The sequence below is a fragment of the Pithys albifrons genome, chromosome 3 (genome assembly GCF_047495875.1).
Source record: "Pithys albifrons albifrons isolate INPA30051 chromosome 3, PitAlb_v1, whole genome shotgun sequence".
NCBI classification, from domain to species: Eukaryota; Metazoa; Chordata; class Aves; order Passeriformes; family Thamnophilidae; genus Pithys; species Pithys albifrons.
Genome location: NC_092460.1, coordinates 14,093,623 through 14,119,798, shown reverse-complemented (window position 1 = coordinate 14,119,798; position 26,176 = coordinate 14,093,623). Strand labels below are relative to the sequence as shown.

Sequence of the window (26,176 nt, the reverse complement as noted above, 5' to 3'; positions counted from 1 at the left end):
CACTGGGGGTTTTTTTTTGAAGAAAATACAAGGCTGTGGCTGCCCACAGCAGTACAGAGCAGACACTCTATTACCTCTAGCAGTTCTTGCTGCATCACAGACTTCCCTGGACTTCCCTGGTGCAGGACACTTTGAAACAAAGCACAACGTTGGTTCTTCATGCAGTGAGACAGCCTTGAGGGGCTTCATAAATCTGTGCTTTCTTCCGTGTTACTGAAATGAGAGTAAATTTAGGCCAGACTGTTGTAAAGATGCGATGTTGGGTGAAAAAGAGTACTGGATCTGTTAATTTTTCTGTTCCTTTACCCTCAGGGACAAAGGAATGAAACACATGGTTGGCAAGAACTGGCGGGACTTATTTGACATGGTCATTGTGCAGGCTGACAAGCCCAACTTCTTCACGGACCGCCGCAAGTACGTGTGCAGGGGCTGTGGTGTGTGGGCCCCCACCAGGGGCACAGAGCTTCTCCTGCCTGCCCGGGGAGCAGGGCTGGGCTCAGCACAGTGTGGGCTCAAGGGCTGCCCCCTCAGGTGCTCTCTGGGGTCACAAACCTTGCCCAGTCTGGGAATAAGTGGAGAGCATGTGTAGAGCCACGCAGAAAGTGTGTTTCTAAAACTGGCTGTTTAATCCTCATGAGTTTTGTCATGGTCTGGATTGCATTTGAATTTTTAGGGGTCATAATGTACTTAATTCCTTAGTGTAGCAACAGAAAAATCACTAGTGAACAATTCAGATCTATCTAAGATCCTGTAAGACTGAAGTCAGCTTGCACAAACCCTGTGAGACTTAGCTATCAGCTAAGAAGCAGCAAGGAGCTCAGCTGTTGCTGGGTGGTAGGGAGGAGGTTACTCCCCAGGAATTCACACAGCAGGTTCTCACAGAACTCTGCAGGTGCATGAAAACCGCCAGGATAAAATAGTATAAACACTGGACTTGTGAGATATGGATTTTAACCAATTAAAGGTTCTGGCATGGTAGTGTGAGACTCTTTTTAGCCGATAAGCTGTAGTTCTAACCCTATATAAAACGTGTGCTGTGTGTAATAAAAGGTCTTCACTTTAAACCTCATAGGCTTGGTGGGTGAAGTCCTTTCTCTCCACAGAAAATTGTTTACTTTACCTTAGAAAGAAGAGAGGAGTGGAATGGTGTGCATGAGAGCTGGCTGTTTCTTGGCTTTAGCTCTAGAGAGTGTGACAAAATCTTTCCTTTTCCTGTTCCCCAAGCAAGTATCAGTGTGGTTTGTTTTTTGAGGTTTTTTGAGGGTTTTGTTTAGTTACTGGATACATACTGTTTGGTAATTGGCAGCTCTGGAAGCCTTTGTACGTGGCAGCTGGGTTTGTGGTCTGTTAGGGGCTGCCAAGGGACTAGTTGATAGACAGGCTGCTGTCCTCATTCTGCTCCTTGGATTCTTTGCTTTGGGAACTTGTGTCTGCTTTGTTTCTTCAACTTATGACTGACCAGAAATTACTGCCCTTGAGGGATCAGTCTGTTCTTTTCTTTGTATTTTCCACCCCTGATTCCCAGGCCACTGTCATTAACAGGAGTATGAGGTTCTATAAGCTGTGCTAATCTGGTAAAGGTTTTCTTCATGGGCTGCAGGTGAACTGTCTTAAAAACACAGCATGGAGTGATGATGATCTGGCCCTCTAGGAGATAAAACCTGTGGCTGCCAAGTGCCTAAGATCCCCTTGTGGGCCATGGAATGACATGGCAAGCTCTGAGGAATAACAGGAGCCAGCTCGGGCCAGCAGCCGAGGTCAGCGTGGGCTCTGCTTTCCACCCACTCTGCAGACTTGCTGTATCCTACTAGGACATTCCATAGCCTTGGCTGGGCTGGGGCATAGCCAGGTTGGAACAGGACACAAAGTGGTTCAGAGCAAAGCCTTCTTGGCCTTAGCATTTCAGAGGGAGCCATTATGTGTTAGTATTTTCCTCCCTTCTGTATGGGAAAAGCAAGAAGAGGTGTGAGGGATTTTGGCATGAAATGGTTACAGTTAATGGAAGTATTTTGAAAAGATACTTCTCTTTCACACTTTCTCTTCCCCTGAGAAAATAGTTCGGAAGACCCAGAAGGTCACTTAGAGCTGATGTGGAGCTTTTATTTTGAGTTGTTACATAGGTGGTAAACAAGTTCCCTGATTCAAATGTTCTGGTTGCTGGGTAACAATCACCAAAAATCAAAAGGAGTTGACAGCTCTCCCCTTTTTTTCCCCAGACCTTTTCGAAAACTGGATGATAAAGGCTCACTGCAGTGGGACAAAATAAACCAGCTGGAGAAAGGAAAGATCTACAAAGAGGTGAAGTGAATGGGTGCATAAGGGGTGTGAAGCAAGAGTCTGAAATGATGGAGACTTATAAGACCCCTGTGGGTTTGGACATCACTGGAAAAGCCTGGAATTCATTGGAAAACCTGCAAATCTGCTTAGTCAGGGTGAGGGGAGATGATGGCCTCTCCTGCAGGGCACTTGTGCATGTTTGGATGTTTGAAAAGTGGAAAACAAAAGTCCTTGGAAAGAGCACATGTGTAGTTAGAGGGTGTTTGTAGGAAGCCACGCTCTGGGCTCTGTGCTGCGCTGGCTGGGGGCAGTGGGAGGCCCCTCTGGTCCCTGTGAGCTCTCTCTGGCCTGGTAGGACACTGTCCCTCGGGATGCCTTCAGCATGGGCTTGGCATCAGGGATGGGGAGACAGGGACAAGGGGGAAAAGCAGAGCAGGGCCAGGTAATTGAGAGTGTGGAGTGCTTGCCTTTTTGCCCAAGGAAACCTGTGGTGAGTTATCTCTGCCAGGCTGAGTTTTTCCCTGCTGCTGCCCTGTTTCTGTGAGATGAGGTGGTGAGGAAACATCCTCTCTGTGTAAGAGGGGTCAGTGAATGTCCCTGCCCCCATGGACAGCGAAACTTCATCCTGGGAGCTCATTTTCCTGCATGGCCAACAGTGCAGTTTTCCTTTGGCTCTTCTGATGTCCTGGTCCTGAAACTCTTGTCCTGGAGGGGCTCCCAAGAGTGTGGTAGTTCCAGCTAAGAAGGCACAACTCTCTGAAATCTGATGTGTATGCAAAGATCTCCCATACCTCACTCCAAATTGTCCTCCATTAGGTTGGCAAAGGTGGAGTTGTGTAGGAGGGAATAGAGAAGCAGTGGTGATCACACAGGGTACAAACCCTGGATCCTGACACTCCCCTTCCTCGTCTGGAGGACGAACTGTGACTCTGGTGACCTTGCTGCCCCGGGTGTTGTCCTTGCAGTTTGTCTGTCCCCTGAGACAAGTTGCCTCTGGCTTTAGGACGGTTTGTTCTTGGTTATGTGAGCTGTCTGATCCCACGGGAAGAAACGGTTAGTGGGATCGCAGTCAAGTAGCTGGGACCTGACCTGTGGTGGAAAAGTGGGTCATGTCCTTGAGTAGAGTTGTTGGGAAGCCTCTGGCCTTTTCGGTGTGTCTGCCAAAGCACTGAGATGGTGTCCCATCCTCTGCCAGGAGCTGGGAACATGCGAGTATAGCTCATTCCCAGTGGGTTAGCGGCTCCCTCAGGAGAAAAGGTGCACCTCAGCCTTTTCTTTCTAGAGTTAATTACTGAATTAAATCCTGCTCTTGACCCCCTGTATCTTGTGGCCACAGGTTGCTCCCCCAAATGAATGGTGCAGTGAGGAAGGGACCACATGAGGCAGGAAGGAGGGATGGGGTAGGATTTTGTTTTCCTCTCCCGTTCTCCCCCAACCATAAAGTTCATCCAACTGCATCAAGGTTGTTGCCTAACTGTGGCTCTTGGGATGTGACAGAGTGTGTATCCTGGTTGTAGTCCACCCTGTCTCCAGAACTTCTGGATTCTTGGAGTGCTACAATATGCTTCTTTCTGGCAAGTATTAGTGGCCGTGGACCTTTGCTGTGCTGGTGGTGTTGCCAGAGGCCTCTGAGCTGCTCCTGTCCCTTGGAGCATGGCTGTATGGCTTTTTTTTTTTGCAGTGGGTATCCCACAAATGGGACCTCAGGGATTGGGGGTTTGCCCTGGGGACTGGGAAGTTCCAGTGATGCCCTCTAGTCCCTCTGTTCTGATAGATGTGGTGTTTTGTCTTCATGGCACTTACGTACTCCCATCCCTCCCTGGCCTGCTGTCTCAGGAGGGGAGAAGGACACACAGACCCTGGAGCTCACCTAACAGTTCTGTGGCTTAGTGGAGCTTCAAGTAAAAGGTTCCTGGCTGTCAGGTCCACAGCTGTTTGAAGTGACTGGAGCACAGTAAAAGGACTATCTTCCTCCCAGGGCTGTTTGTTTCCCTGCTCTGCCAGTGGCATCCTGAGCAACCCTCAAAAGAGCAACAGCAATGTCATGTCCAGGAAATGCAGAGGCCTGTCCAGTGCTGTGTTTCTGTGCTGTTCAGGGAAGTCTGCTCAGCTCCAGGGATGCTCCAGCAGCAGGAGGCCCAGCACCCCGGGTCTGGGCACCCTTGGCCATGCACACAACTGCCAGAGGCCAAATGCTGCCGCCTGCTGTGGGAGCTGCCCTGTGTTTGGGGGGTTTCTGTCCAGCCTCTCTCCTGGTGCTGGCTGGAGGGATTGCTGCTGAGTGGCTGCATGTTTGCACTGACTGCTTGGGCTGCTCTGCTGGCATGGATGGAGCCTCTTCTTTCCTAGTGGGTTTTGTTTCTGTTCTGACTCACATGGAAAACTTGTGTGGAAATGGAAGGGTAGTCCCTGAAGTGTCCTCTGTGTCTGGATGGATGTTTGGAAAGCCTGAAAAGCTGCTCAGTGCTGTGCTTGAGCTGGTGCTTTGGGGTTTGGTTTGTTTTACTTAGCTGTGAATCTGTGCAAGCTGCCTGACTTGTTGGCTCGGTTAAACACTTCGTGAACATGTGGGTATTGCTTGTCATTGGGATTGGGATGAGGGTCAGTGATGTAGAACAGCCTCAAGTGCTCCTGACTCTGAAGGCCTTCCCTGACAGTGTTGAACTTACCTGTGCCGCACCCTGTGAGGCACATTATCACCTGAGCCCAACAGCTTCTGAACCCAGAACACGTGGGCTTCTTTCTGCCCATCCTCAGGCTTTTCTAGTTTAGGTGTCCCATGGCCTCTAGACTGCCTCCTCTTTGCCTTTTTAGTCAGTGTTGTTCTCTTGACTTGCTGTGCCCTTGAGTGCAAAATTTCGCATGAACTGCCTCTTTGTAAAAACTCTATGGAAGAGTTTTTGCCTTTTTCTGTAGCCTGAGAAAAGCTGAGGGATGTACAGGGGTGTTGTCCCGTGGGAAGCAAGTGGGGAAGGGCAGAAACCTTTGGATGTAGATGGTGGGGCAGGGAGTAGGTTGATACCCCTGAGAGTGCTTACAGCTGCATGTGGTAAGGTGACTTGTAACCACATTTCTCTCTGTATTCCTGTCACTTGCAGGGTAACCTCTTTGATTTCCTGAGGCTGACAGGCTGGCGTGGGTCCAAAGTGCTCTACTTTGGTGACCATCTGTACAGTGACCTGGCGGTGAGTGAGATGTCTCTGCTCTCCAGTGAGGCAAAGAAAGCCCCTGTGGCTGCTGTGGCTGCAGCTGGGTTGGAGAGAAGGCAGGGCCTGGTCTGGCTGCTCAGGTCTGCTGTGCTGGGTGCTCTGCAGGCTGTTGGGGCACAGCCGGGACACACAAGCTTTCCCAGGCAGAGGCAGGCTCCACATTTCTGGGTGCTGCACAGCTGATCCTGGTGGCCAGGAGATGGTTGTTACTGGCATGGGCCATGGATGGCTGTCCCCTGAGAATCCAAACTGGGAAACATGATCACTCTTCTAGGAACCAGGCTTTATGTTGAATTCTTGGTTGTTTTCTCACCCTGACCTCCAGGACCTCATGCTGCGTCATGGCTGGAGGACTGGAGCCATCGTTCCTGAACTGGAGACGGAGATCCGGATCATAAACACAGAGCAGTACATGCACTCCCTGACCTGGCAGCAGGCTCTGACAGGGCTGCTGGAGAGAATGCAGGTAAATAGCTCCTGGCTGAGCAGGAGTGGTCATGTGCTGCCTTCTGAGTCTGCATTTTGGGCTTAACAAGGGAATGGGGGGATGAACCATCTGGCCTAGTTCTCAAAGATACCTCATCCTCCTCCTGGTGCAGTGGGCTCTGGGCTTGTGAGTTACAGTGGGAACTGGGGGGAGCTGAGGTGTGGCCTGCAGGAATAATGTACTTGGTGCTTTCTGCTGCTGTCTCTGCAGATGTATCAGGATGCAGAGTCGAAGCAAGTATTGCTGGAGTGGATGAAGGAGAGACAGGAGATCAGGTGAGCATTTTACCCCCTCACTCATAAGGTCTCTCAGACCTGCACTGGGTCTGTTTTGTAACCTGTTTTGGGGACAGCGGTGATGGAGCTGTTGGATTCTTGTCCTCCCTGGTGTCACTTGCCTCGGGGTGGGGGGGATGCAGCAGTGCAGGTTGGACTGGTTTGAAGGCAGGGTGAAAAGGGGAGTGCTGGGAGGGGTTTGGAGGGCTGTCTGCTAGTGCAGCTCCTGGCACTGCCCATAACAGGCAGGGTAACAAGGCAGAATAAGAGTGCACTGAATATTCATCACAGTCCCCCTGCACAGGGACGGGTCTGCATCACAGCCTGGGGGGAGGACATTGAGGGTAAACCCCTAATGCTTCTGGAGTGAGGTGACCCAGGGATAAGGGAGTGAAGGGGGAAGAATCTGTGACCACAGTTTTATCTACAGAGCATCATGCCTTTCCTCTCAGGTCCCTGACGAAGAACCTGTTCAACCCCCAGTTCGGGAGCATCTTCCGCACCTTCCACAACCCCACGTACTTCTCTCGCCGGCTGGTGCGCTTCTCTGACATCTACATGGCCTCCATCAGCTGCCTGCTCAACTACGACGTGAACTTCACCTTCTACCCGCGGCGCACGCCGCTGCAGCACGAGGCTCCGCTGTGGATGGACCAGCTCTGCACGGGCTGCATGAAAACGCCGTTCCTGGAGGAGATGGTGCACATCCGCTGAGGGGCGGGCGGAGCAGCGGCACCACAGCCGGGCCTGCCCCGGGCTGGGCCGCGCGGCGGCAGCACCGCTGCCCACCACTAAAGGGCGTTTCACACTTGCGTGCGTGTGTAGATGGTGTGTTTATTTTCTTCCCCTCACTGGCTCCATCCCTTTCCCTGAGGTGCGTTGTAGGCTGTACAGAGGTAGGTACGTGTTCTGGGCAGTAAGGGAGCAGCAGGAGCCCTCTCTAGGAGCAGGTGAGATGGGGAACCAGTGCTGGTGGTGGACACAGCCACTCCCAGCTCTGTACACAGGGAAGGGGCTCAGACATGGAGCCCCACGTCTCCAGTGCTTGGTGAGTGCACCCCACAGGAGGGTGACAAGGTAGGAAAGGCTGTAGCTGCCCAGATACCCAGGGCATGCAGCGTGAGTCATTGTGCAGGTGGACAGGGAGGGGTCAGGGCTGCCAGCTGGGCAACCACTAAAGCGCAGCATGGATGACAAAGCAGCAGCAGTGTTACCCATCCAGAACTGGTACCAGCAGCCCTCAGCCCACTCCTCGTCCCCCCAGGCTCGTCTGTCCAGCTGGGGATTCTGGTAGGGAACTCTCAGGTAACTGTGCAGATGTGCAAGCTCTGGGTGTGGGAGTAGGTGACAGGGGATCAGGGTAAGGGTTGAGTGACACACCTGGTTTCTGAGTGAGCTCAGGGCCGTATTTTTGGTTTGGTGCCATGTGCCATCAGTACTTTGGCAACTGATATGGTGTGGCTGTTGTGAGTTGCAGAGGGATATGTTCAGCCCTTCAGGGAAGGTGCAGGGGTGGCAGCACAGGTTATGGCCTTCCCCTGTTGGCTGAGATGTGGCCTAAGGTGGATGGAGGGGGGCTGCTGAGTATGTCCAAGGAGGGTGCAAGTGTGAAGTGCTGCTGGGTATGGTGGGTCAGACAGGGGCTTGTGGCCATGCAAAGCCCTCTGCTGCATCCTCAGGACAGGAAGAGCAAAGAGGTGCTAATTGCGATGGTAGAACATACAGGATGGGACAGGGTGACAGGCTGGAGGCCCAGATGGGTGAGTTGCTTTGGGCTGTGAGGTGCAGAAAGTGGACTCTTCACCCGGCTCAGGGCTTTGCTGGTTCTGGCTGGGCTTCAGACTGCCCCAGGGCCAGGCAGGTGAGTGGGAGAGGGGTGGAGGGGCAGCTGAGAGGGGGAGTTGTTGAGGGTTTGTGCCACTCTGATGCTGGTTGGCCCTGGCAAACAGGACATTTTACCACCAGAAAGCTTGTTGGTATGTGGGAAGTGATGGCTGTAGAATGAAGGGGTGGAGATATTGGCTGCCCTAGTCCTCCTCCTCTTCCTCCCCTCCACTGCTGCACCATTTGCAGATGGCAACAAGGGTGACAATGCCAGGGGTGACAGGAAGGAGAAAGGGAACAGAGAATGGATACACTTTTTGTGCTGAGTCTGTGAAATGGGTGACTGCAGTGTCAGTGCAGCAGGTAAGGGCTGCGGGTCTGGGGGGCAGCACCAGTGGGCTGTGAGCACTGGGCTGCAGTGATTGCTGGGTGGTGTCAGTGCAGAGGCAGCCAGGGAGAGGAACCAGGTCGATGTGGAGGCCCCTCTGCCTAGAGCTCTGACTCAGAGAAAGGTGCTGAAGTACAGTCTCACACACACAAACAGAGGTCTGTCCTCCTGCCCGTTCCTCCATGGTGCTGTGCCAGGCTGGCCTGTCAGTGTCACTCGTGTCTCACTGCCTTGTCTCTGTGCCACGTTCAGGATGCCTTGCTTTCAACTCAGGGGCCTGGACAATCACTATTAACGTGGCTGCTCTAATCAAACAGCTGTAGTAGGTGCATGTGGCATTTGTGTGTAGCCCAATAAACGTGTGCAGTGTGTGTAACTAACCGACTAACCAGCTCACTGCGGGGCAGCCGGCGGGGTGTGCCTCGTACCTGGCAGTGGGGCAGGGTGAGGGTACAGGAGCCAGGGCTGCTGTGCCCCAGGGGCAGCCACACATGAACACCGCGGGAGAGGGGGCTGCGGGTCCCGGGAGGGCAGCAGAACTGAGCCCGGGGGAGAATAAACCGAGCCCTGTGTGCCGGGCTGGGGGCGAGAAGGGCCGGGAGGGACTGGCGGGGGGAGGCGCGGGCAGAGCCGGTGGCGCTGAGCTCTTTATTTCCCGGCGGGCCGGTGCGGTCCGTGCGGGGTCACTGCGGGAACCTGGGGGGGTCGGTGCTGGAATCCACCAGGGGCGGGTCCTGCGGGCACAGAGAGAGCGCGGGGTGAGCTGCGGGCACGGCGAGACAGGGTGAGGTGTGGGTAGGGCGAGGTGCGGGCAGGATGGGGCGGGGCAGGGCAGGGCGAGGTGCGGGCAGGGCAGGGCTGGGCGAGGCTCACGTGCAACGGTTCGTAGTCGGGGATGTGGCTGCCGTACAGCGGGTTGGGGATGGCGACGAGCGGCCGCTGCGGGCGCGGCCGGGCCGTGCGCGCCCCCGAGCGCGGCTCCTCCTCCTCCTCCTCGCGCAGATCCGCCTGCAGGGCACGCGCGCGATTGGCTTGGGGTGGTACGAGCCGCCCACCTTCCCCCGAGCGCCCCGGGACCCCGGCCGGGGACCCCGCTCCCTCCTCCGGCACATACCTGGAAATACCCGAACTGCCCCTCCTGCCGCCGCCTCCTCACGCAGTAGAACGCCGCGCCGGCCCCCGCGCCCAGCGCCAGCGCGAACCCGAGCGCCGACAACGTTCCCGCGGCCACCGAGCCCGAGCCCCGCGCCGCGCCGTTCACCTGCCCGGGAACAGCCGCCCCCGTCAGTCCCTGCCGCTGCACAGCCCCCGCCGCGGCACGGGCAGCACATCCAACATGGGCCACACCAGAGCGCAGAGGGGGAGCCAGCCCTTGGGATGACTTGGCGACCTCATCCCTGTTTCCCAGACCTACTGCCAGCTGTTCCGGCACCGTCCTCCCCGTTCATGCCCTGGGACTCACCTGGCCAAGGTGAACGACAGGCGGGATCCTCAGGGGCTCTGCAATTGCGTGAATGATGCCATTGAAAGCTATGATGTCCCACTCCACAATCATCGTGTCATTGATCCCCTTTGCACCCTACAGCACAGGACACAGATGATGGCACCTGGCCACAAAGCCTCCCCATTTGTTCCCTGTCTCAGACGAGATGTAGTGAAAACTTGTGGATTTGTTTTTTGCCTTCTTCTGGGGTTAAACGTACTGATTGCTCTGTACTGTTGCCCATTGGGAGGTCTGATACATGGAGGTCATATCCTGACTGGGACTGGATGATGGTGCCTGTTGTGAGGTTGAAGCTGAAGAGGACGACATTGCTGGATGACACATGGAGCTTCAGTTCTTCTCCTGTCAGAGTCTGAAAATGAAACAGTGTCCAGGGATGAGAAACAGCTGAGGTGGTCTTAACCCCTTCCCTGCTGCTGTGCAGTGCCCCTGGCCTAGCCCAGACTTCATGGCCACAGGCAGCTCTATTTGTGGACAACTACTACGCAGAGTGGGGGGATTTGCCATCCTTAGGAATTGTCAAAGTTCAGCTGTAAAGGCTCTCAGCAATTTGATCTGAATGGCTCTTCTGAAAGAGTGGTTGGACTGGAGAGCTCAAGTGGTCCCCTCTGACCCACATTCCTCCTTTTTCCCCAGACTATTTCCCACCATCATGCAGCTTTGGCAACACCTGCTCTCCTCTGGGGCTCCAATAGTTCATCCCATGCATTTGAGTGGCTGCTCATCGCTGCTTGCTTACCTCATTGTCTGCAAAGCCAGAATTCAGAGGGACAAAGAGAGTTTTGGGAGCGGAGTCATCAGACAAATACATGAAAAAATCCAGTCCTTCTTCTGTGTCATTGGCAAAATTGAGCAACATCTGGAAAAGACAGGAGATGTTCCCCATCAGCACACTGCTGGCAGTGCAATGCCATTATCTTCCCCAGCCCAGGGACAGCTCCCAGCCCTGGAAAGGAACCCCCTCAATGTTTGTACTCTACCCACACACCAACCAAACCACCACTCCTCCCTCTCATGGCTCCTCCCTCCCTCGGCCTTGTTGCCAGCTGTGGCTCCTGAAGAGGCAGGGGAGCATCCCTTACGGAATAGAAGGTGGAGAAGCGGTCATTGTCTGCGAGCACATCAGGGAGTTTCCCACTGCACCAGTACCCATCTCCAACAAACCCATCACGGCAGGTGCAGGTCAGATCTGCAAAGGAGAACCAAGATGTGGCTTGACTCACCAGTGTTGGTTACACCAAACAGCCACCCTTGACTTCTGGATACCCCTCAGCATGTTTCCTGAGGGCATGGGAAGAGGGGATGTGCCTGCCCGTGCCTCGTGCTCCAAGGGCAGTTCTCTGCCTGCTACCATGACAGCTCTTGTGCCCAACAGGGCTGTCCCCAGGCAATGTGCTGGTGCCACTCACCCTTCTCCCGGTAGCAGAAGGCATCCCAGGTCTCACTCAGGTTGCTTCGGGTGCCATAGTCCACAATGCCCACATGGTTGGACCCACAGCTGGGGTTGGGGTAGGCTGTGGGGTATCCAGCTGTGCCATTGTCCAGCCAACCCACCAAGCACAGATGGAATCCCATCTACCAGAGAAAAATCAATGATTAGATTAAAAATTATATCTCTTGCCCAAGTTTTTTGCCCCGATGCACATTCCTGTTGTGCAGCCTTACCCAACAGCCCCCCAGCACCCAAAGGGTTGGGCATGGCCACAGATCCCACCCCAGGGTGACTGGAAGCCCCACCAGCCCTCCTTGGCTTCACAGCTGTAGATGGAACAAACAGGGCCTGGCTGAGGGGATGAGGGGCCACCCACCCACGTCACCCAGGGAGAGGCACTGCCTGTCCCAGCCCCACAGGGCAACAGAGCCAGCCCTGCCCTGACCTGCTGTGCTGCCGAGAGCTGCCGGAACGTGGCCAGGGAAGCGCCTTCTGCGGCACAGGCCTCCTGAGCCTGCTCGTAAGTGAAGTCGTACTTTCTTCGGGGTGACTGCAGGTGAAACACGCCCATAGTCTTATCTGCAAAACACCAAGGCCTGGGAGCATCAGCACAGCAAAGGCTGGGCCACCTCCCTGGGTCTCTGTGCAAGCACAGGCAGCAGTGCTGGTGGAGGCTGGGATGTGGACAAGGCACAAGTGATGGAGAGGCTTCCTCTGAGCTTCTTGCCCTCTACAGCAGTTGGTGCTTCCTGGCAGTGCAACCCACCAGAGGTCATCACACAGGAGCAGACAAGGATGGCTTGTTCCCTCCATGTGACATTAGGGAAAAGGGGAACATCCCCATCCCCTTGTCAACCCCACCTTTCAGCTCTCCTGAGGGATGCCCCAGCCAGAAGATGAAGGAAGAGGGAGTGTGACCTCTCCACGGAACACCATGTCTGGTGCTGTGGTGTGGAGCACACTCACCATGGAAGTGCAGGTCAGTGCAGATGGCCTCCTGGTGGCACTGCCTGTTGTCCCCCAGGCACCGGTCCGTGGGGGGCACAACCTCTTCCAGGCACTGGATTCCATCACCAACGTAGCCCCGCTTGCACTCACAGCGGCGCTCATTCTGCAGCACAAGGGAAGGGTGGCAATGGTGTGAGTGCAAACACAGATGCCAGCTGAGGATCCCTGTATCCCTGTGAAGATGGGAATGAGCCTTCAGAAAGCCTCTGCAGCCTGCTGGGACTCTGACAGAGCTATGAAAGGCGACACGGCCTCTTTCCTACACCCACACCCAGAAAATGTCACCCTGTCCCCTTGTCACATGCTGAGCTGAGACATGAGGTACGTGGCTCCTGATTCTTGCACTACATCACAACCCCAGTCCCCTCTTCTGGCCTGCAGTGATCTGCTTTGGTTCCTCTGCAAAAATGGCCAGCATTGTCATTGAGGGACCATCCCAGATTCCCCAAAACCGCCCAGGAATGCCACAACTGACACATATTATGCCCGTTAGACAGAGGATTAGAGATTAATGGCCTCAGCCAACACCCCCAGAACCATCCCCGCAGCAAGGGAGCAGAGCAGACCAAGCCCTTGTGGGGTGTAAGGACCTGCAGGACAAGCACAGCAGCTGAGGGACCAGAGAGGAGGGGCAGGGGACTATAGTCGGGGGGACACTGTCACATCCCTGTCCTCCTGAAGCATCCCAGGGCTGTCCAGCAGATGTCCCCAGCGCAGTGACACTCACCGGGCCGGTGCTGATGCAGGAGGCGTGCTCGCTGCAGTCCCCGTTCCTGCCGTCCGCACACCGGTCTATGGGGTCGCAGACGAAGCCGTCGCCGCTGTACCCGGGGTCGCAGGCACAGGAGACGTTCACGCTCTGCTGCGAGCACTGGGCGTGCCGGGCACAGCCCCCGTTGTCCTGGCTGCACATGTCTATCACTGCGGGGGGACGTGCTGGCTTAACAACAACACCCCCAGGTGTCCTGGGCATTGGTCTGGCTGCCCTACCAGTCACCACCCAGCGGGAGATGGTCACCTGTTGCCTTGCCATGTTGTCCTCTTTCCCCTTGGCCCACCAGCCCTCCAGCCCAGCCCCCGTGGCCCCCCTGTACCTGAGCACATCCTCCCGTCCCCCTCGTAGTGCAGGTTGCATTCGCAGAGGTTGCCGGCACGGCACACGGCCTGGGGGTGGCACGGTGGGAAGCAGGTGGGTGTCACCACTGAAACCACAGCACACACGGGTCAGGGTGATGTAAGGGCTGTGACAGGGTCAGGGTGATGTAAGGGCTGTGACACGGGCATGGCTGCCACCACCACCACCACCACCTGTCCCAGGCCACCTGCCCCACACTCCCACTCACTCCCTCTCCCTGTTCTCTTCTGCAGGTGCCTTGCCCAAACAAGGGCATCTGTTACTCCATCAGATACACCTCAGGCCTTCACCTCAGGCTCAAACTCTTCTTGGAGCATCTCTGAGCTCAGGGACTTGTTCATGTTCCAGTGAACATTTCCTCCTCCTCACCACCCCAAGCCTTGTGAAATTCAACAGATCTCAGGATGAGCCTCACAACTGAGAGCTCCTTTGTGGAGATATTTCTGACGGGCTGCTTAGACTATCCAGCTACTGGAAAAGCAGCCATGTGGCAGCAGGTCGCAGGGCGTGGCAGGTGGTGGGACTTGGCATCCCTCACCTGTTCTGATTTCACAGCGGTCTCCAGTCCAGCCCTCGGCACAGAAGCAGAAGCCGTCCCCGTGCAGTCCCGCGTTGCACACGCCGTGCTCGGTACAGTTACACTCTGTGGGAAGGGATAAACACACCCTCATGGCACCTGCCTTAGTGGCAGGGGAAGGCCATGCTCAGGCCATGGGACAGCCACATGGCAGAAATGTGGCATGTGTGGGCAGGTGTGAATGTGGGCACGCAGCACACACAGCCCTTCCTGTCGCTGCCAGCCCTGCCCCTCTCTGTAACATGAACTCTTCACAGAGGAGAGGAAGCCTCTGCACCCACAGACCCCCATCACTCCTCTCCCCTGGGCGTTTCTGGAAGTGTGTTTCTCACTGAATCCCTGCAAACATTCAGCTGTCAAAAACATTTCTGGAGACCCCATAAGGCTCACTGTGGAACGGGAGGATGGAGGACTCTCTTTTCCTTCCCTTTGCTTTGTCTCACATGGGCACAGGCGCCTGCTGAGCACATCTCAGGAGATGCAATTTCTGTACAGGGTCCATCACAACTTATGTGTCTCCCACCTCAAAATTCACCTTAATGCTTTCTGCCACCTGGGGTCTCAGCTGTGGTTGACTCTGTGGCCTCGTTACAGAGGTGAGGCCTCAGCAGCCTCTGCACTGGCCACAACTCATAGCATTGGTGGCTGTCCAGCAAGACCCCAGGAAGGGACATCTCCAGCCCCAGAGGTCTGACCTGAGCATTGTGGGGTCTTGGCAGCACTGATTCCCACTCTGTCAGCTGCAAGGGGGTCAGCCCAGCACCTGCCTCTCCCCAGGCAGCACCCTGTGGCACAACCAGCTCTGCAGATCCCCCATGCCACCCCCAGCCCCGTACCTTGGCACTCAGGGCCATATCTGCCGGGCGCACACAGCTCACAGCTGGTCCCAATGAAGGCCTGGCTGCAGTTGCACCTCCCTGAGCCACCAATGTTGTCATCACAGGTCCCACGGTTACTGCATGGCGCCTCCAGCCCTCCTGGACACACTGCAAAGGGGACACCTTAGTGAGGCTGAGGGGACAAAGTGTCCTTGAGCCTGCACACCAAGTGTCACCTGAACTGCTGCTTTTGGGGTGCTCAGACCTCAGATAGTGCAGCAGTGAGTGCTGGGGACATGTCATGATGGCGGTAAAAGGGTCAAATCTGGCATAGCTTCCAGCCTGAGAGACCTCTGCTGCCACGTTCTGGGTCTGCACCCCACACTAACCTGGCAGCAGACTCATCTAAGGACATGAAAGCTGCCCATGCACAGAGTGCAGAGGGGAGATGCCAGGGAATGGTTGAGCATTGGCAATGTCCAGGGGTGAGTGACATGTCTGACAGCCACCCTCTTGCAGCCCTGTGCCCAGGGTTCTCCATGGGGATAAGAAGTTCTCCAAGGAAAGGGAATTCCCTGGTATGATACCATCCACACGTGCTTCCAGGGGACTGTTCTCTGCACCCTCTATAGCCTGGGGCTCCCTGCCTGGGGTTTTGCCCACCCTTCTGAAGGAGAACATATTGGTGGATGCAAAACATCTGTGCTGAACCAGTAATGCCACCTTCCCACAGGAGAAAGGGCTGGGGTGGGAAGGGGGTAGTTGGCTCTTACCCTGACAGTCTCGGCCATAGTGGTTGGCACAGCACTGCGGGATCCACTGGCTGGAAACGCAGCTCCTCCTGCAGCCTCGTCTCAGAGGCCCCCTGGAAGAGAAGTGTCTCCTGAGGGGGTCCCACGGAGAGGGTGGCCACGACGGCCGCAAGAGGGAGTTGCGGTGAAGCAGGAAAGTGTTCCTCAGCAGCTGGTTTCCATAATAATAGCAGCGCTTGGTTTCCTGTGAGGGAACAGGCAAAACATGGTTTGCCACATTGGTCACTGACAACTCACCTTGTCTTTTCTTGGCCACTCATTCAGTTTTATGACAAGTAAACAGAGCCTTCCTAACATGCAATGGGGCTGGTGACAGAGGAGCCACAGATGAACCTCAGTGAGAATGGGGTATAACCACTGCCTCCCAAGGCTGTTCTCCAAAGGCATTCCTGATCCACACCAGGGATCAGGGCTAGGCTGAACTCTTTTGCTATAAAGCACCTTGAGCCACCCCCAGCACTGCTGAAAGGACCCCTGCAGCCACTGTCACCCACATAAGGGCTGACCAAGCAAATACCACTGAAGCCCCTGACCCCATTTTTGCCAGCTCAGCTCCTGCCCTATGGGGCTGTGTGCCTTGGGGTAAGGCAGGGACAATGTGACCAAGGTGAGGGACTTGCCACATGCAGGTGGGCCTTCATTTTGCTGCTAAAACATGAGGGGCACGTGGGTATTGTCATCAGTTCCCTAAGAGGCCTCCTTGGTGACAAAGCTTTGAGCTTTACCCGTTGAACGGAGCCAGCAGGGCAGGGTGGCTCGAAGCCACAGAGTCCGCAGCTCTCTGTAGATCCCTGTGGAGGGGAGAAAGAAACCTCACAACAACTCAATATGTGCTTCTCCCTCTCCTGGCTGCTCAGAGCTTTGCCAAGAAAGAGCAGCAAGCCCTCCCAACATCCCTCTTCCCAGGCATGGGAAGCACAGATCCTCACTGACCTCATCACAAGTGCTTACCTGTAGCTCAACAAAACTGAACTTATCACATCGAGATCCCAGATCTGGTGGCTCCAACAGTCTATCAATGCCATGAGCAATGCCCCCATTGAATTCCATATGCCTCTGGATGATGGTGGCATCGCCATTCCCCACCAGAATCTCCCCCTAAAAGAGGAAGAAAGCATTGTATGATTCCAGCACATCTCATATCCTGGCTGCACCACACAAAAGTTGACCATTTTTGGCTGCCACAACTTTTTAATCATCCCAAGAACTCTCCAAAATCTCTGTGCTCACGTCCCTGAATAACACTTTTCATGGCAATGTCTCCTAAGGATAACCAATGTGTGCCAAGGTTGTGGCACCACAGAGGTGGCTTTGCAACCAGGTCATGGTGACATGTGTGTGCAAACACCACACACCTCCACACTTCTCTGAGAGTTGGACACAACATCTGGAGCCTCTCTACAGCTCAGCTGTAGGCAGGGGAATGGGGTGTCCCAGCCTGCAAGCACCCCAGCTCTGTGTTAAGTTCCTGCCAGAAGCACCAGTTGTCCCACGGCCATGCTCAGGGACACTTGCTCTGTGGAAGCCAAGCCTGGCACTGCCAACACTCACCACGTGGGTTTTGCTGCAGCTGAATGAGATGGTGGAGCCATGCATGGTCCGTATGGTTTCAACCTGGGGCACGTTACCAGCAACAATCTAAGGGGAAAAGAAGAATGTGAACAGAAAGACAGGAGAAACCAGCAGTTCATAGTAATGGGATGCTGCCTGGTGAGGGCAGGCAGGGGTCAGCAGCCACACTCAGAGGGGTGTGATGTGGCAGTACATGAAGTTGCCACATGGGTGGCACAGCAGAATTATGCTGGGTTAGTCCCACATTCCTGAGCAGCAAGAGACCAGTGTGTGAAAGCAGGCCCTTTTTTTGCCCAGCTGGGCTTTTCCCTTGTTCATTACCCCTGTAGACAAGGGCTTGTTTGTGAGCCTTGCATTAACACTCAATCACAGAATCAGCTAGGCTGGAAAAGATCTCTGAGATCATGAAGTCCAGCCTTTGATCTAACACCACTTTGCCTACTAGACCATGGCACTGAGTGCCACATCCAGTCTCTTCTTGAACACCTCCAGGGACAGTGACTCCACCACTGCCCTGGGCAGCCCATTACAATGTCTGATCAGACTCTCTGTAAAGAACTTCTTTCTAATATCCAACCTAAACGTCCTCTGGCAGAGCTTGAGCCCGTGCCCTCTTGTCCTACTGCTGGTTGCCTGGGAGAAGAGACCAACCCCCACCTGGCTACACCCTTCTGTCAGGGCGTTGCAGAGAGCTATGTGGCCTCCCCAGGAAGGTAATAACAGGTTTTAACTCAGGCCCAGAGATTCACGATGAAGCTGTAGGTGCCTCAAATTCTCAAACAGCTTTGGATCTTCTCTCACCAGCACATACACTATGTGTTCTACAGCAGTAATAACTTGGCAAGGTCACTTTGGCATAACCAGAGGCAGGCAGAGGCACCACATGTGGCCTCGGGAGGTGGCAGCCTGTGTGCTGTCACATTTACCTTTGTGTCCCTGATCATGTGTGCCTTGAGGAAGGAGGCCAGCACGTCCCGGTGTTCCCTGCGGTACAGGTACTTCTGCCTGTCCTCCGGGAGGGCGTTGAAGGCGCTGTCCGTGGGCCACAGCATGGTGAAGGGTCTGTGCAGGGGGTCACTGACCAGGGGCAGCAGCTCTGCATCCTGCCCGAGACACCAGGACACACAAAGGAAAAGCCACAAGCCCCAAAGTGAATGTGCACATGCACAAATCACCTCCCCACAGAGCAGCCCAGCTCAGGTCACTCACCTGCAGCAGCTTGCTGTAAATGCTGTACCCAAAGGCCTCTGCCACCCGGGTGATGTTCTGCTGCAGAGGGGGGAAAGCAACCAACTATCACTAAGGCTCCAGCAACACAGTAGAGAAACCAGACAGTTAACAACTACAGCAGCTAAACACAAGTTTATCTCTGTCACCATCATGCTGATGGATTTGGCCTGGAAAGGGTCAGCATTTGGCAGCCTCTGCTTTTCTGATTCATCCTGGACAGACACTGCTATGGCAGGAGCTGGGATGAGTTCCAGCACCCTCTTGTGCTGTAGAAAAAATGCGTTATCTCCTGTAAAAAGCAGGATCTATAAGCTCCCAGTGCTTGCTTGAGGAGTACCAGAGAGGCATTGGCAATCTCATGCTGCAATCTGCTCTGTGTTGGAAAAGGAGTGTGATGGTTGGCATGGGACATGATGCCCACACCTACATCCAGTACTGTTGTTCCCCAGTGATGGATAAGGCTCCTTCTGTTCCAAATATGGCTATGCCACAAATGCTGTCACCTCCACAAGCCAAATCCATGCCCTCAGCCAACCCCAACACAGTCAGGAATGGGGAGGAAGAGCAGCCCACACAGCCTTGTGCTGAGGCAGTGCTGCTGGGAGAGGGATCCTGGCCCTGTTCTCACCACAGCAAAGCACAGTCAGAGCTTCAGCCTTACCCATGGCAGCTTTGAGGAAATGTTACGGTCCACCAGGTCACTTGGAATGAGGATCTTGTTGATGAAATGAATGACCCCGTTCACACCAATGATGTCACTCGTGACCACCTTGGCTTCCCCGTTGAGAGAGATGCTATTCTGCGGGAGAGGGGATGTGATGGGGCATTCACAGCCACAGCACTGCCCTCTGAGCCATCTGTGAGCCCTGGGCAACCCACTTGCCACAACCACAGTGGCTTCAAATGTCGGCAGAAGGGACATCCTGACAAGTGGGACAGGGGAGGGAATTACCTCGTTCACTGTGATCTTTATTTTGTGACCAGATAAAGATGTGAGGGACTCCTGGGCTTCCAGGTCACTGGAGAGCAATTTCTGGCAACCCACCATGTGGTAGCGAAGAAGGTCCCGGAGGAGACCTCTGCTCTTCCACTCCTCAAACTACAGACAGAACACACAGGTCACACTGGAGCACTTTGCCTTGCATACAGGACCCCCAGCCCTGATGGAGGAGACCTGGATTGCCCAAGGCCCCTCTGACTCATCCCTGCAGGAAAGCCAGTCCCTCCAAAACACAGGGAATGCACAAAACAATTTCAGAGCTTTGGGATATTTCAACCAGGTTGACAAAACCAGAATTGAGGTCCTTTGAGGAAGGACTAATGACCACATTGGCCTTGAGGAAGTGACCTCTGGGATATGGGATCTTTGGGAATTGTTCCTTTATTGGATGTACGGGAGCCCGTAAGAAAAAAGTTAGAACTAGTGGTGTGCAAGTGCATGGCAGAACTTAATTCACTGGGCAGAACAGTCTCTTAGGGGACATTGCCACCACTGGAGCTGTCAAACACCTGACAGAGCTAAGGATGGAAGGACACTTACTGTTGTAGTGTTCCCTATGAATTCATTCTGCGGGACGAAGACAGTGAAAGGTCCTGCTCCGATGAGTTCTTTGATGCTTTCTGCCTATGTTAGAAGAGCATTTGTGTGATGGGAAACAGAAAACATGGTTCCAGTTATCAAGATTCTTTGCTGAAGAGTGGTATTTACTACACAGAGACAAGGACAAGGCTGTTTGCTACCAACCTGTATCATCTTAAAGAACAAGGATGACTCTGGAATCCTTCCAAGCTCCTTAAACAAAGAGAAATATCTAGTGTCAGCGGAGTCCCTTCCAGTTGCTCCTCCCCAGCCAGCACAGAGACCTGTTCCTTCCACTCCAGGTCACTCTCCCATCCTCATGAGACACCAGTTCTGACACACCACAGTGATCCTCCCTCCCTCACCAGCACTGCAAGCACAGGTGGCATGGATGTTACAGTGACTCTGCCTGCACCATTCACATCACAAATGCTGCAGGATGGTGTGGACACAGATGAAAGCTGGCTGGTACTGCAGCACCTGTCTCACAGGGAATTGCCCCTTGCTCATGAGAACCTTGACTGCTTCACAAAACCTCTGCTTTAACCTCACTGTGCTGCCACTACCAGTTCTAGGGTTCTGTCCAGAGGGCAGACATACCTTGGCAAGGCAAACTCCCTCTCCCTACCACACTAACTTCCAGTAAGAGCAGAAGCACACAACAGTCCATCTGCCTGCTCCTGGCTCTGCCGTGGGGATGAAAGATTTGCCACTAACTGAAGAGGTCACCACTTGTCCAGGTACAGCCATTGCATTGGCAACAGAACTGGACACAGACTGGATGCCAAGTCCTGGCATGGCCACAGGGAACACCTGCCCTCATCCCACTGGGCAGAAGTGAATTGCCTTGGGAAAAAAAGAAAATCATTCTCATTTGCCCCAAACATGAAGAAAACCGCCCCTGGAGGTATGGCCAATGTTGCTGATAGAGCAGCAGGATGTTCCCAGCATGGCTCCCTCTGGAACAAAGCCACTTTACTGTGATTCTCACCCACAGCTGGCACACTAAACACACTTTTGATCTATGGAGAGTTTGCCTCAAAGCACCTGTCCCCAGTCCTACACCACACAGATGTTGCTATGACACTAAGATCAGCTCCACCTTACACTTGGAGGGGAGGGAGTGCTTTGCTGCAGGGCAGTGGACAGGAACACAGAGGATGCTGCTCAGGCCTCTCACCTGATGCACTTTGCCACGGCAGGTGAAGCCATCTCCGATGCTGTGCCAGGCGCAGGAGCAGTTCCGAGTGCCGGGCCCTGTGTACTTGCAGAGCCCAAAGGGGCTGCAGCCTCCATTGTTCTGCCAGAGAAAGCAAAAGGCCTCCATGGAGGGGCATCTCCAACCATCTGAACAGCCAGTTGCGTGTGGGAGCTGCCAACTACACCCAGCCCAGTGGAAAGGAAATCATTCCTCCCCTCTATTAAGTGCCTTAAAATAAACCTCACACAAATCCTCAAGGGCTTTCCAGCACCAAGCCCTCCCCCCCTTTCACACCTCACTGGAACCCAGAGTGATGACAAACTCCATGATTCAAAGGGACACTTAAAAATGACAGCAATGCTGTGAGCACAGATTACTCTTAAGCTTTTGGACACATCCCATGCAGAATGGACACAGTGAAGAAAGCCCACATGCCTCCAACTCTATGTCCCTGCTTCCACACTGAGGGAGTGCCAGGTGACTAACACAATGGAAACCAAACACACAAGGAAGTTCCTCCAGTATGTGAAAAGGCAAGACAGCCAGCTCCAAACAGCCAGGCTAGTGCTGTTCTTGGTGGTAACTATTGGGAGGGAGAAAGGAAGACTTCAAGGCTGTGGCCTTCAGCTGTGGTAGCAGCAAAACGCAGACATACCTGTTCACACAAGTTGATGGGGTTGCACTGGCTCACACCATCCCCACTGTAACCAGGAAGACAGTTGCAGGCAACCTGCAGGGAGAACAGATCCTTGGTCTGAAACTTGGACCCAAGGAAGAAAACACACAATGGCTGTACTGGATGGAAAGTGTGTGGTGTAACACCCACTGCTGCATTCATGAATAACCACACAACAAACAACTCGAGACTGCTTCCAGCCTCTGGCCAACAAAACCATCTGCTTTTATTGAAACAGCAATCTTTTCATGCTCTTCCCAGGTAACTTCTCCATGTGGAGAGTACTAAGCACAAAGCAAGGCACTGCAAAGGAGGGGGCTGTCTCTGAGAGGATTACACAGCTGTGACAACCACCATAGTAATGTTGTCCTGACATCCATCCTACATACTCACCTTCTTTGGGCCTGTTTTGATGCACTCTGCGTTGGTGTGGCAGCCCCCATTGCTTTCGAGACAGAGATCAATTTCTGGAGCAAAACATAAGGCCACATTATTGCTGAGAGCTGCTCAAAGCAGCTGGGAACTGGTGATCCAAAGAGGGAAAGCAACAGAAAGAACCTTTCCAGCTTGGAAAACACTTTCCTGGGAAACTGTCTTGTAATAGCAAAGGAATAGGATACAACTGTGAGTTGTGGGTCTGAGCTGTGATAAATCTGTCCACTGAAAATTCCATGCCTGTGTGGGTGTGCTTTGAAGGACATGAGAGGCCTGAGGGAGATGGGGTTGTTTAGGCTGGAGAAGAGGAGGCTCAGAGGTGACCTCAGCACTGTCTAGAACTCCCTGAAGGGAAGTTCTGGCCAGGTGGGGGTTGGTCTCTTCTCCCAGGCACTCAGCAATAGGACAAGGGGGCACGGGCTCAAGCTCTGCCAGGGGAAATTGAAGTTGGAGAGCAGAAAAAACTTCTTTCCAGAGAGAGTGCTCAGGCATTGGAATGGGCTGCCCAGAGAGGGGGTGGATTCCCCATCCCTGGAGGTTTTTCAACTGAGCTTGGCCGTGGCACTGAGTGCCATGATCTGGTAAAGGGACTGGAGTTGGACCAAGGGTTGGACTTGATGATCTCAGAGGTCTTTTTCAACCCAATCCATTCTATGATTCTATGCTTCTATGACTGGACTGTCTCCCAGCTCCATCTTCATCTCAGAGCACCCCTGTGTGAGACTGCCCTCACCCTCTGTCTCTGGGCCTCGCCACCACATGGATGAGGGTGAGGTACCTCTCAGGGCTCTTTTGGTTTGACACCAAAATTAATGCTTTTAGTCTGGAATTCCCCTGAGCACGGGTGATGTCTCTGTGCCCTCCCCAAAGCACACATTGACACTCACCCATGCAGAGGGTCCCGTCCCCAGCATAGCCATCCTTGCAGACACAGGTCCTCTCTCCTGGGGACACTTTGGTGCACACAGCGTGCACTGAGCAGCCACCGTGGTCCTGAGTGCACGGATCTATTTCTGGGACCACAAATAACAGAAGCAGAATAAACTCAGAGCACCTCGGAATGATCAATTGTGATAGAATGATCAGCCACCTGAACAAAATCAGATCTTGGTAAAATCCCTTTGTTTTTTCATGAAACTGTTGGTCCTTTAAGGGCCTGGAGCCTCATCTAGACCTGAGAGTGGCAAGTCCAAATAAGTAAGATGAGCTTAAGTAACTTCCAAACTGGACTAGTAAGTCGTTCCCTCACAGCATTTTCTCACCAAGGACTAATGATTAGACAAGAAAAAAATATTTTCCTGAACAATGTAAATGTGTGGAGGTTTCTTTTTTTTCCCTTCCTCAATCCCATTTCAACAAGGACAATACTGAAAAGATATTGGAATATCTACCAGTGTTTTGACTGTCACAATTTTATTACTTTTTTTTTTTCACTCTTCTATGTTTGACATAGGTCAGGTTTGTAATGTAGCCCTGGAGAAGTGTTCTGAAATCCTACCTCATTTTGGTATAACTGCTGCACTGCTTCTACCTGATTTTGGCATGGCCAGCAAATAGGAGAAGCACAAAGTTCTAGGGAATTAAAACATCCATATTCCAGGATTCATGGCCAAAATTGTTATATCTTTGCCACCACTGCTGTGATACCAGAACTGATACAATCCATTCATGTGCATTGCTCTCCACAGCCAATAAGAACTGCCCTCCTACACTTGCCTGTCTTTTCATCCCTCTCTCATAGGCTTTAGCAACATCAAGAACATTCTGTGTAAAGCTGGAAAACTTCTGTACCAAAGCATGGCAGAGTTCATGTGGATGGCTGAGAGGAAAAGGATTTGAGTGATCTTTCCTCTGGCAACATCATGCCATTTATTTCACCTTGTCTTTGCTGGACATACCTGTGCAGTGGGTCCCATTCCCTGTGTATCCAGCAGAGCAGAAACACATAGGCTGGGAATCTGTGGAACTGTTGAGGCAGCTGAAACAAGAAAGGGATAGACAAACACTGATGACACCTCCTGATTCACTCGGTCAATGGGAAACAATACAAGTCTGGCATGTGCAAGATACTACAACAACCACAGAAGGAACATGCTGTGGATTTCTTTGGAGCACCAAACTCTCAAGTCTGCTGGCAGGGCCTGGCACTTCACACCCTCACCATGCCCATGTCCTTCTGCATGGTACGATGGAGCTGGCAGGGTGCCAGTGCCACCAAACAGGAGATTGGATAATGGTTGGGAAAGGCAGCAAGAGGGAGTCATTGCAGCCCCGTTTCACTCACTGGCAGGGGCAGAAAGGGCTTTTAAATGGCTGGTTCATTTGGTCCTTGAATAAGGCCAGACTTGGAGTGCCTTGAAGCATCTGCTTTCTCCCATCCATACATGCAGAAGGGACTTGAAATGAATTTATGCTCAGACAGACAAAATCCTTGGGGAAAAGGGATACAGATCAGCAGCAAAGAGAGTTCCCAGAAGGGAAGTGACATTTATGCATTTTAATGAGTAGGCACATTGTCCCAGCCCTCTGAGAAGGCCTAAACACAGAATCACCTCTGTGTAAAACACATACAAACACACAGGGATGGTTCAGCCCCTTGTCTGTACTTACTTGGCCATTTGATGGCAAGTGTTATTGCACAGGTCAGTCTTGATTCCTGCAAGAGAAGACACAAACATGACTTGGCATTTTCAATTTGGCTCTTGTTGGGACCATTTCTGTCATCTAAAGAAAAGGATCCTGCAAAAGGCCTCCACACTGCTAGGAATGAAACAAGGTCTGAAACCTTGTTAATCCAGACATTCAAAGCTATTTTGCCCCTTTCAAAGCAAAAAGCTGAACTGGTTTCATGCTTTACATTTACACTAGATAGGACAGCTCCACTCAGTTTCTATCTCTAAATGCCCCCAAAGCCTTTGACTTCACTATAAAATCAGTCTTTGTGTGCAAACCTGTAAAATGCCAAAGTATTTAGAAGTTCAGGTTTCTCCCTACCCAAATGCTAACCATAATCCCAAATCCATCTTCAACATGTTATTTTGACACACAATGACAGATTTGTTGATAATGGCAGACTACAGCCTGAGCTCACCTAAATTAATAGATCTGTGAGTAGAAAAAGTAACTCAGCTGACACCCTGGGGCCCTCTGGAGGTTCAAATCAAGCCCTGCCACCTTCCTAGGCAAGTAACAGGACTCATGGTCAACTCAATCTGGCTGAAAGCTTACAGCTCCCTCTCAAGGGGCTGTTACTGTGTTGTCTCAGTCTCAGTGGAGATGGAAGCAGGGGACAGGTTTTTCTCAATATGAATTTCATCCAAAGAACTCAGAGGTTCGTGTGCAGTTGGGGAAGTCACACTGCAAATGCAGCTTCTGTGCAGGAAAGAGAGAGCACAGCCTGAAAAGCTTTAGGGGAGATGCAGAGTACATGCAATTGTAGTCACCTTGCTCAGCTAACATGGAGTTGCTCTGGCAACTAAAGAGGATCCCACAGATTTTTCTGCTAAAAAGGCAATGCTACATCATGGGCCCCTTCAAACTCACGTACTCTCTTGGCAGGTAGGGCCTGTCCAGCCTGGGAAGCACTCGCAGCTCCCATCCCCTTGCAGTCCATCGTTACATATCCCATTGTCACAGCCACATTCTGCAGGGGAAATACAAACACTCATCACTGTCAAACCAACCAGGGATCACATGCAGAGTCCTGCTGCCATTTCTCTGGCTGCCCTGTTCCTCAT

The 26,176-nt window shown here is 53.2% G+C and overlaps 2 protein-coding genes across 4 annotated transcripts in view; one reads left to right on the top strand and one right to left on the bottom strand.

The window, feature by feature from the left end:
* Window positions 1–7,060, top strand: part of NT5DC2 (5'-nucleotidase domain containing 2) — a 28,085-nt gene extending 21,025 nt beyond the window's left edge. The window contains exons 9-14 of the mRNA XM_071550530.1: window positions 313–414; window positions 2,217–2,298; window positions 5,376–5,462; window positions 5,812–5,952; window positions 6,184–6,248; window positions 6,701–7,060. Coding sequence (XP_071406631.1) covers window positions 313–414; window positions 2,217–2,298; window positions 5,376–5,462; window positions 5,812–5,952; window positions 6,184–6,248; window positions 6,701–6,962 — 739 coding nt within the window. The 3' untranslated portion in view covers window positions 6,963–7,060. The remainder of the gene's footprint in view (window positions 1–312; window positions 415–2,216; window positions 2,299–5,375; window positions 5,463–5,811; window positions 5,953–6,183; window positions 6,249–6,700) is intronic.
* Window positions 6,652–26,176, bottom strand: part of STAB1 (stabilin 1) — a 57,164-nt gene continuing 37,639 nt past the window's right edge. For 2 of the 3 annotated variants that reach the window (XM_071550528.1, XM_071550527.1), the window contains 31 exons: window positions 25,987–26,082; window positions 25,050–25,095; window positions 24,338–24,417; window positions 23,327–23,452; window positions 22,398–22,471; window positions 21,984–22,058; window positions 21,308–21,427; window positions 20,293–20,340; window positions 20,089–20,172; window positions 19,501–19,647; window positions 19,210–19,347; window positions 18,528–18,587; window positions 18,245–18,421; window positions 17,298–17,384; window positions 16,698–16,844; window positions 16,472–16,537; window positions 15,708–15,930; window positions 14,953–15,102; window positions 14,078–14,182; window positions 13,499–13,606; window positions 13,132–13,325; window positions 12,363–12,507; window positions 11,842–11,975; window positions 11,374–11,539; window positions 11,047–11,153; window positions 10,704–10,823; window positions 10,164–10,316; window positions 9,923–10,039; window positions 9,575–9,721; window positions 9,334–9,468; window positions 6,652–9,194 (listed from right to left, as the gene is read on the bottom strand). In XM_071550528.1, coding sequence (XP_071406629.1) covers window positions 9,144–9,194; window positions 9,334–9,468; window positions 9,575–9,721; window positions 9,923–10,039; window positions 10,164–10,316; window positions 10,704–10,823; window positions 11,047–11,153; window positions 11,374–11,539; window positions 11,842–11,975; window positions 12,363–12,507; window positions 13,132–13,325; window positions 13,499–13,606; window positions 14,078–14,182; window positions 14,953–15,102; window positions 15,708–15,930; window positions 16,472–16,537; window positions 16,698–16,844; window positions 17,298–17,384; window positions 18,245–18,421; window positions 18,528–18,587; window positions 19,210–19,347; window positions 19,501–19,647; window positions 20,089–20,172; window positions 20,293–20,340; window positions 21,308–21,427; window positions 21,984–22,058; window positions 22,398–22,471; window positions 23,327–23,452; window positions 24,338–24,417; window positions 25,050–25,095; window positions 25,987–26,082 — 3,626 coding nt within the window. In that variant the 3' untranslated portion in view covers window positions 6,652–9,143. The remainder of the gene's footprint in view (window positions 9,195–9,333; window positions 9,469–9,574; window positions 9,722–9,922; window positions 10,040–10,163; window positions 10,317–10,703; window positions 10,824–11,046; window positions 11,154–11,373; window positions 11,540–11,841; window positions 11,976–12,362; window positions 12,508–13,131; window positions 13,326–13,498; window positions 13,607–14,077; window positions 14,183–14,952; window positions 15,103–15,707; window positions 15,931–16,471; window positions 16,538–16,697; window positions 16,845–17,297; window positions 17,385–18,244; window positions 18,422–18,527; window positions 18,588–19,209; window positions 19,348–19,500; window positions 19,648–20,088; window positions 20,173–20,292; window positions 20,341–21,307; window positions 21,428–21,983; window positions 22,059–22,397; window positions 22,472–23,326; window positions 23,453–24,337; window positions 24,418–25,049; window positions 25,096–25,986; window positions 26,083–26,176) is intronic. The other variant, XM_071550529.1, reaches the window with a different exon arrangement.